This window comes from Pseudorasbora parva, chromosome 15, assembly GCF_024679245.1.
Source record: "Pseudorasbora parva isolate DD20220531a chromosome 15, ASM2467924v1, whole genome shotgun sequence".
Lineage (NCBI taxonomy): Eukaryota > Metazoa > Chordata > Actinopteri > Cypriniformes > Gobionidae > Pseudorasbora > Pseudorasbora parva.
The window spans coordinates 9,531,907-9,542,057 of NC_090186.1; the positions used below are offsets into that span (position 1 = coordinate 9,531,907).

General features: G+C 39.1%; 1 protein-coding gene across 3 annotated transcripts in view; it reads left to right on the forward strand.

The window, feature by feature from the left end:
* kcnh5a (potassium voltage-gated channel, subfamily H (eag-related), member 5a) overlaps positions 1–9,850 on the forward strand; it is a 139,431-nt gene extending 129,581 nt beyond the window's left edge. For all 3 annotated transcript variants that reach the window (XM_067417035.1, XM_067417036.1, XM_067417037.1), the window contains one exon: positions 2,859–9,850. In XM_067417035.1, coding sequence (XP_067273136.1) covers positions 2,859–4,016 — 1,158 coding nt within the window. In that variant the 3' untranslated portion in view covers positions 4,017–9,850. The remainder of the gene's footprint in view (positions 1–2,858) is intronic.
* Positions 9,851–10,151: the final 301 nt, after the last annotated feature.

The following is a 10,151-nucleotide window of genomic DNA, read 5'->3' on the forward strand; positions in this document are numbered from 1 at the left end:
TTTACCAGAGTCCTCCTGGGAGATGAGAAGTGACATGCGACGCAGCACTTCAGGGTGCCGAAAGACTGCACAGGGATAACTAAAGGGCACGTGACACGCTCTGTTCTATTTTTAACACTACAGACCAATGTTTGCCCGGGGGAATTTTTTTTTTAAGTCAGCAAGGTCGCTGTTATGTTATCGCACACGACAGTGATAGTGATGAAAAAGAATGCAGTAATTTTCAGAGTTCATGATATATATTTTTTTACTATAATGTGTAAGTGATATAAAGATTGGACTCCTCTACATGTGTGAGTTTTAAACTAAACAAAATGCATTATTCCAGGCTGGTCTTTGAAACTTGTGATGAAATCCCATTAAAAATAACAAGCCGTGTGGCCGCATGACCTCCTCAGTATGTCAGGTGGGGCTGTACAGACCTCCCTAGGGTCCTCAGCTAGGGGGCTTGGGTAGCTAATTAACACTCTAATTAAAACGTATGCGATCAAAGCTAGTGCCATGCATATACACACAGCCGAAAGAGATGCGGAGGGAAGGAAGACAAGCAGGCGGTCTATTTTGCTGTGTTGCTGCTTGGTGAACGCTCTGAAACGGTGTACAGATCCGTGGTACCGTCTATCTGTGGTTTAAATGCTAAAACTTTTAATGCCATTGTAATTCCTGAACCTGAATGTTGATCCACCTGGCACAACCTGGCATACTGCTGTCATGCCTCAGGAACCATGCCAATAGCACTTGACCCCATGGCTGGCTGCAAGCATGAGAGCAATATCATTTACACAGATATGTAAATCATTAAGCGCTCTCGCTGAAACAGAAACCCGGCTGCACAACAGGATGCTTCCCATTGCTAAATTCAGTGAATGGTGTCATTCAGTAAAAAGGTTTTTTTATTCTTTGTGTAGCCTATTGTTATAATTTGCAGTGTGGCTATGTCACAATGTGACCTTATTTTAACTCTCAGGATAGATAGTTACGTTAATGAATATGGCAATGTTAAAGGGATAGTTCTCCCCAAAATAAAAATGTGATGTTTGTCTGCTTAACCCCAGGGCATCCAAGATGTAGGTGTGTTTGTTTCTTACACAAATGAAAATTTTAAAATCCTATCGTTGCTCGTATAATGCATTTCAATGGGGTGTTTTTCTATTAAAGTCACTATGAGAATAAAAACACATATACATACGAATCCATATTAAACACAGTGGCTTGTGACAATAAATTGATGTCGATGACTCAAAACAATTGTTTTTGTGAGAAACCCAACAGCATTTATATAATTTGTTTACCTCAAACACTATGTACAAAAGCTCGCGGCTGTTGTACAGTGTTGTATTTGAGGTAAAAAATTATATAAAAAGTGTTCGGTTTCTCACACAAATCGATCATTTTGTGTCATCGACATCAATGTATCGTCACGAGACTCTCATAGTGACTCTCATAGAAAAACAACCCATTGACATGCATTATACAAGCAACGGTAGGAGTTTAAAATCTTCATTTGTGTTCTACTTAAGAAACAAACACACCTACATCTTGGATGCCCTGAGGGTAAACAGGTAAACACCTCATTTTAATTTTTGGGTGAACTATCACTTTAATGTATTTGGCCTTGGCAGACTAGATCTGCTACACACACATGCTGCTGCAGAGCAAGTGTAGATATTTGCTACTGGTAGAGGATAGAGGATGTCAGAGGAACTCCAGTAACGCGCTGTAGGACCAGCAAACAATGAACCAGAATATTTAAATGCTGAGCAAGCAAGTTTACTGGCTGCAAATACAACAGAGACCAATCAGCTTGTCCCATGTAGAGATGATGTGATGACTAGCAGACTCACATCCTATACTTTCCTTTTTTTTGTCCAGAAAGTTTATATAATTTCATATATATATATATATATATATATATATATATATATATATATATATATATATATATATATATATTACACCTTTACATTTCTAGATTTTATCAATAATTAATATCATTTATGCACATTCTTCACATTCAAAATAACTCTAATACATGCAATAACCAGCTCAAATCAGCTCAAAATATCTCATATTGGGTTAATTTGGGTGTCTCTGCTGACCTCTTGTGGAAAGAAAATTATATAACATTTAATTGACCCTTGATTGCCTTGTATATCTATAGCTGTGTTTCCACCACAGGAACTTTGGAGTGGTACTCGTGTGTTTTGACGCAGGGACCAGCGTCTAAATGAAGTTCTGAGTAAACATTTCCCCCTCAAAACAGCCCTGTGTCACCATTGTGTTCTGTTAGACTATTAGACTAGTTTGTTTTTATGTTCAGCATGTTTTCCTTTGTTCATTTTTCCCGCTCCTTGTGTCAGCGGTATTCTATTATTCATCCTCATTTGTGTTTGCTTTATAAGTTGGTCCCTCACAGTCATTCAGAGAACAGTCATTCTCCGATCTCTGTCTTTATTGGATTTCCTGAGATTGAACTACATTCTGAACTTTATTCATCTGTCTTCGTCTGTCTGCCTGCAAGCCAACTGAGATACCTTGCTCGTCCTGCAATGGGGTTTAAAGTATTATCAGAAGTTATATATGATGACCTATTCCACTGCACTTATTATGTAAAGGTCACGGGTGAAGAATGGTTCATGAATTTACTCTTTGCAACGCTTGCCGTGACAAATATGTTCTTGTTTGGATGTAATTAGTCAGTGAATGATTTAATTCACTGTATTAAAGTTCTTCATGCCTTCTTATGTTCATATTTATCTGTAGTGCGTTTAGAGCTTGAATCAAGTCTACATTTAATTTATTCAGTGCAGACAAGGAATCCAAAACATGCAGATTTCTTACATATTGTTTCTCCACAGATTGTTTTTCGCAAGATTGTCGATGTGAAGAAAGAGGAAGAGGAGAGGAGACACCAGAAAAACGAGGTGACCTTGTCTATCCCTGTGGACCATCCTGTCCGCAAACTTTTCCAAAAATTTAAGCAGCAGAAGGAAATGCGCACGCAAGGTTCGTTCCAGCATGACATGGAGAGGAACCAATTTCAGGTGGAGCATCACCTTCATCCATTGTCCCATCAGCAGCAATATCAGCCCCAGTACCAGGGCCACCATCCTCTTCAACACCAACATGTCACCACCATGCAAAACGGAGCCCCGGGCTCAGGAAATGGGAACAGTGGTTCTAGCGTTGTAACGGTCTCCCAGATAACCCCGATCCAAAACGCCCTAGCCTACGTTCAGACTGAGGAACCCAACAGGAGCGAAGGCCATGAAGCTATGGAGCTCAAGCCCAGCTTTGGCATAGAGGACTCAAATTGTCTAAAGGTAACAAGTCCTGTGAGACCCAGAGGAGGAAGGGGACGAGGCTGGATGCGTTTTCATAACATTGCATCAGGATCATCTCCCATGCTTCCGCTGGAACTAGAGAAGCAGCCGCAGCAGAAGGAAGAGGAGTGGGGGGATGTGTCCCAGCCCCTGAATTTGATCTCAGAGAATGAGAAGAGCCAGGAAGCAGAGGGTGGGAGATCTAACGAAAGGGGTCCTGGAGGAAACGGTAACAGTAGTGATGAGACGGATGAGAATACCGCCCTACACAAGACTGATTCTTGCGACAGCGGGATAACAAAGAGCGACTTGCGCATTGACCGGGTAGGCGATTCGCGGAGCCCGAATGAGAGGGCCTCTATGGAGAGGAGCCCATACGATCAGCCCAGTCCCGGAGTGGGTGACGTGACTCTTCGGGGGATTCAATTTCAGCCTGTCCCTGAACAGGCTGTGCTTCAAAACAGCCTGTATGAGGCTAAGCTGGAACTAAAAGGTGACATCCAGACGTTAAATAGCCGGCTCGCAGCTCTGGAGGACCAGGTGGGGGAGATTTTGAGACTTCTGTCAGAGAAGAGGAAACCTTCCCCACCTCCTCAGACCTCCTCACCAAAAACTACACTTCAGTGCCAGGACATCTTTGCCCTTTCTCAGCCTGTCACTCCAGAGACGGAGGGGGACGATGGACCCCTTTGAACTAGGAGAATTATATTTAGATATTGATATGCTGTTTTTATTTACGACTTCCCTTCCTCTCACTCAGGAAGGAAAGATGCATACTGATGATTAGGGGAAGGATCCTCGCTGTTGTAAATATATACTTGCATGTCCAGCTGGAATCTGGCCTGCCGATTAAATCTCCTCGATGGATCGTAGTTGCTTGTACACGTACGGAATCGACTGCATGCGGAGAGGATTTTATTCTGACATTGTAAACGGCATCTAACCAGGTGATATTTCAGGGCATTTTCTCTTTGAGTGACAGCTTGACGCCCCAGATGTGGGATCTCGCTGTAAGGCAGAGTCAGGCTTGGTTAATACCTCCATCGGCCATTGTTCATAGCAAAATGTCTATTAATAGCTACAGTCATTTTAAGGAATAGTTCACCCAAAGAAGAAAATTCTGGCATTTATTCACCCTCATGTAGCTCCAAAGCACAAAAGAGATATTTTGAATAGCATCTCTTTTTCTATATAGGATCAATTTTTTCTCACTGTGTGATGACTTAGTACTTCCAAAGCAAAGAAAGTGTAATGATACCTAACGAATTGACTTCCAATTAGGGGTGGGAATCTTTAGGCACCTGATGAATCCAATCCGATTCTGGGAGTCACGATCCGATTCTAAAACAATAAAAAAAAAATCTTAATGAATTAACCGACTTTTAATCTTACATTTATTTGTGCATTTTTATAAGTCATTTTTTAAAACAGTAAATTTAAACAGTTGTATGTTAAGACTTTTCAAATATGTGACCCTGAACCACAAAACCTGTCATACAATTTATAAAAATAATATAAAAAAAAAAGCTTTCAAATGATTTATGTTTTGTTAGGATAGTACAGTATTTGAATGAGATTGCAGTATTTGGAATCTGAGTGGGTAAAAAAATCTGAATATTAAGAAAATCGCCTTTAAAGTTGTCTAAAAGATTCAAACGGTTATGAATCAGCGGAATGATTCATGATTCGGATTGCCAATGTCACGTGATTTCAGCAGTTTGACACGCAATCCGAATCATGAATCAATCCACTGATTCATAACCGTTTGAATCTTTATTTGAGGTTTGAAAACAAACGCGGAAGAGAAGACAATGCTGTATAACGTCGCAGTTTTTGTTATTTTTGGACCAAAATGTATTTTCAATGCTTCAAGAGATTCACATTAACTAACTGATGTCACATATGGACTACTTTGATTATGTTTTTATTCCCTTTCTGGACATGGACAGTATAGTGTGCATACACTCGCATACGCTCTCGGACTAAATCTAAAATATCTTAAACTGTGTTCTGAAGATGAACGGAGGTCTTACGGGTGTGGAACGACATTAGGGTGAGTCATTAATGACATCAATTTAAATTTTGGGTGAACTAACCCTTTAATTCCTTAAGACATAACTGGCAGTGTTTACATTAATTTTGCGTCATAAAAGCATTTTGAGATGCAAGTGCATTTACACAGCGTGACAGAGTCGCTCACAACCGCTTTCCGCAAGAGCTCTTCACAAAGCCCACTTGAGCATTTGAAAGCAGCCGTCTGTCAGTAAGTGACTTTCGTGTACTGAATATATAGGCCTATTGCATTCCAAACCAGAGACTTTCGTTGTATGGGCAAAAAAAAACAAAAAAAAACAAAACACTAAGACATTTTGAGTATGACAGAAGAAAGTAAGTCATAGAATTTTGAAATGACATCAGGCTGAGTAAATGATAACAGAACTTTCTTTTTTGGGTGAACTACCCCCAGTATGCGGTTCTCCAATATAAGCATAATGATTGGAAGTTTGTGAAATTGGATGTCTTGGATGTGATTAAGAAGATAATCCAATAACTAAACTCACTTTTGATATGCAGAACCCATTCCATTACCACCGCGGTTTCCAATTCCATTATCATTATTGCCTTGTATTTATTTTGTGGAACGTTATGATAGATAAGAAAGAAATGACTTAGCCCAGTTTTTTGGGGGCTGTTTTACATGTTTTAGAGAGATGTATCTGCATGCTGGATGGATTTAGCTCTGGCATGGTAAGACTAGGGACTAATAATTTTTCCCTTATCAATTATGCAAACATACAAAGTGCAAAAAGCATTTTGGGAAAGCATGAACACGTTCAGGTCATTTGGAAATTATACGAGCATGCACTGAATTCTTTGCATGACATCAACATTGTGTGTTTCATATAAAAGGTCATGGATCCCTGGTATTGTTTCCCAATAGATATCAACATATAGTGCCCCACAATTAATTTCGCATATTTCAAAAACTTCATATTTTAATCCGGTACCCAAACTAAAGCCACATTAAACTGCCTACCTAGGTGTTGTTTTTTTGAAAGTACCTAATGGTTGGTCATTTGAAAGTGCTGTGGGGAACTTTCTTAATATTATGTTTTTATTTCCACAGGCGGTGACTCACTGCATATCAGCATAAAGCGTGCTTTAGAGGGTTTATAGTGTAATGATCCTTCACCTCTTATTTCCCATCAGTTCTCTCGTAATGATATTAGTCCATTCTAGTGACGTTCATACCGACACAAGGGATGCTCAGTTGTGAATGGGGTTCAGAAGAGTGACTATAAGGATTAATACTACATCAAACAGGAGTGTGTTTGTATTAATTTTACCGTTACTGCCAATAGATACTTTGAAATGAAAATGTGCTGTCATAAAGCAATCCACAAGCAAGCAACAGTCCTTCAAGCGGTACTTCAAAGCAATAGCCTTTATTGTATATCCCTCTACTTATTCCCTAATTTGCTTCTGTCGTCGATAAACAAACGCTCATCACTATAAGTGCTCAGATAATAATATTAGATCACTGCTAATCTTTTTGTTTAATCATCATTTCAGAGGTTATGCTGTTCATTGGGACCAAAGACGTTAGAACTTTTGTACTAATAACATTACATCAGTATCCTGCTCAAATTCCCAATCCCATTATTACCTGTCACAAGTGGATGGTGATAAAAGTATTATTGGGTTATACCGATGTAAATGACACAGCATCACTGTTTTGCTACTTAAGCAAAATAAACATGAGAAAGATGACGGTATTCAGAGAAATATCATTTACTGGGTGTATTCCAAGGCTGTATGACTTTCTTCCTTCAGAGGAACACAGAATGAGAAATATTGATATACTGGTTATTTCTATATTCTACATGACTTTTGTAACTTGACAGCTTGGATTCCCGTTAGCTTAAATTATATGGAAAAGAGGGGCTAGTACATTCTTTAACATATCACATTTGGTCATAAGCCTTATATGTTTTAATGATATGAGAGTGAGCAAAGAATGACAGAATTTTTATCTCCAAGTGAACTTTTCAAGCTGACAAATTTTTGAAGCATGAAAATATTAATAAAAATTACACCTTGTCTACACTGGACGCCATGCCACAACAGCTTGACGCTGGACGCGACAAAACGACAGATGCAAATCTGTTTGTTCTTCACATCAAAAAGTAGTGCAAGTGCCTGGAGTACATCCGAAATAGAATGTGGAATCAATTTACTGTCGGGATTTGTTGTGTCCGCCACATCCGGTGTAGACAGCATGACTGATTATAATGGGTTCTGTTTGCTTTTGACGCAACATGCCGCGCCGCTTGCATCTGTTGTAGACACGGTGTAATGATATCCTCTAATAATATCTCACACTTTGAGTATCATAAAAAATAAAACACAGTTTATTCTCTTTTCATTCACTGGTTTCATGCCTTGAGATTTCAGTGTCCTGTGCTCCTTCATTCTGTTTGAGTTATTTTTCCTGTCATTCAGCCCAGCAGCGAGGAGCACAGACAGTGAAAGGATTATTCTTTGAGTCTCCCATGAAATTGAAGAGATGGATATAATAGATGCTAAAAGCTGTAATAGTGTGGCAGACGACGCAAGTCTCCGTGATCGAATGGAGCTGGCTCGCTGCGTGAACCCCAGGGTGCCTGTTCCGAGGATTACACAGTTTTGGGGAAATTATGAGGGTATTCGATTCCGCTGGGTATTGAAACCTTTTGGAGTGGGGAGGGTTTGGGATGGCGTGCCCGTTCCTTACACACGCTGGAGCCAATGGTGAGGCGTTGGACTCCGGCATCTGACTGCATGCTGCATTTTTGAACTGTATAAAACTTAATGCCAATGAGAATGATATTTGCCTGCCAAAGCAGTGTTTTGCTGCGACTTTTCATGCACACACAAAATGGGCAGAGGCCTGGGCACTAAATCACAAAAAACACATCAAAATACAATGGTACGCTGTTCATTAAAAGGCATTACATGGTGATACAGGACGTTTTTGACTATCAATTCATGCTGGCCATTGTAACACAATCAGTAGATTTATATGAACTCATTTACCATAAATAAAACAATATAATTTAATGCATTTTTGGACCTACAGTAGTTTATTTAATAACAGGAATATTGATTGTCTCTCACCAAATATTAGCTACAGTGCCTTTAAAAAGAATTCATGCCATTGGACGTTTTTGTGTTGTATTGTTTTACAACACTAAACCTCACTATCCTGTTAGGCTTTTTAACACTAATATTTTATGTCAAATGTCTACATTGCCCATTGATCAGACCTTCTTTGTTTTAAAAAAATTTATTGCTTAGCACAATTTTGTCCCATTCTTTCCTGAAGTTTGACATCTGAACTTTTGGATTTGTTAATACTAATCATTAGCTTTATATTCAAGGTCACCATATTGCTGGGAATAGATTCTCCCAAGTTGCGGGTGTCTGGCAGACTCCATCAGAACTTCTCTGTATTTGCTGCATTGGCTTTACCCTCCACCTTCACAGACCTGCCAGGGCCTTTTAGCTGAGACACATCCCCATGAGGGTGTGCTTCTGATCATGTGCAGTTTAGCTTTCTAGAAACATGCCATTTAGTCCGGTGGTCAGAAAGCTCAATTTTAGCCTCGTCAGACAGCAAACCCTTCTTCAAGCTGGCTTCAGAATCTTCCACATTTCTTCTGGCAAACTGTAGACGAGATATCATACAGTATGCCATTTTCTAACAGTGACTTCTCTTTGTCACGCTCCCATAAAGCTGTGACTAGTCCATTTCTTAATTACCGATTTAACTTGAAACTCTTTTTGCCTCCATTTCCTGGCTTGTGCCATTCTATTACTTTGTTTGAGTTGCTTGGAATATTACTTTTTCCTTCACGGCTTATGTTACAGCCGCAGTTCTGACTCACCAAAACTTGGACCGTGCAGATAGAGGTGGTTATAATCATCAGAGACCACACACAAATGAGATCCATTTAACTAGTCATTTAACAGAAGTATTTACTACAACCAGTTGGCTGCATCTTTGGTGAGTCACATTAAAGAATAAATACCATTATTTTACTCATAATTATTCTAATTGCTTTGCAGAGATCTGCTTTACCTTTTGATATTAGTCATTTTTTTGCTGACTACTGTCAAAAAGCCAGATGATTCAGCCCATATGATCTATGCTGTGCAACAATAAAGATGAAAAAAATTAAGTGAATATATTTTATTGGCACTGTAAAGGCAAAGATTATTCATTTACCAGTTCATTCACACTGGAGGGAGGGTCAATCACAATCTCTTTCTTTCAGAAGGCCATGTTTTCAGACATCAGCAGAATGTCCTTGTTCTCATAGCTGAAGTGCTGCCCAGGCTCCTCTTACCCTTTTGGAAGCAGTGACCACTGAGTTTATTAAGCTCCTTTTCCACTGTAAATGAGACTGCCTTTTTATCAGCGTAAAAAAATATTGTTATGATAATATTTCTGAGGGAGGTGGGGGAAAGTGTTTATTTTTACCACACTGGCATGTATATTAATAATTTGTTATATACAGTGTAATACACTGATGTTATAAAATAAAACTTTAATTGTGCTAATTTACTCATCTTGTCATTTTTTACCATTACAAATCACATTGTATTATTAGAAATGTCATTGCACATTGTTTTAATATTGTCCACTATGTTGATATTGTCCTGTTTTAGTTATTCAATTAGTCTCTGATAATCTCAAATGTCAAAAAAAGAAAAGAATGATCTGACACACTGACCCACCTTCAACAGAAGCTCCCGTCTTTGTCTCCAAGTTGTGATACATTGCAG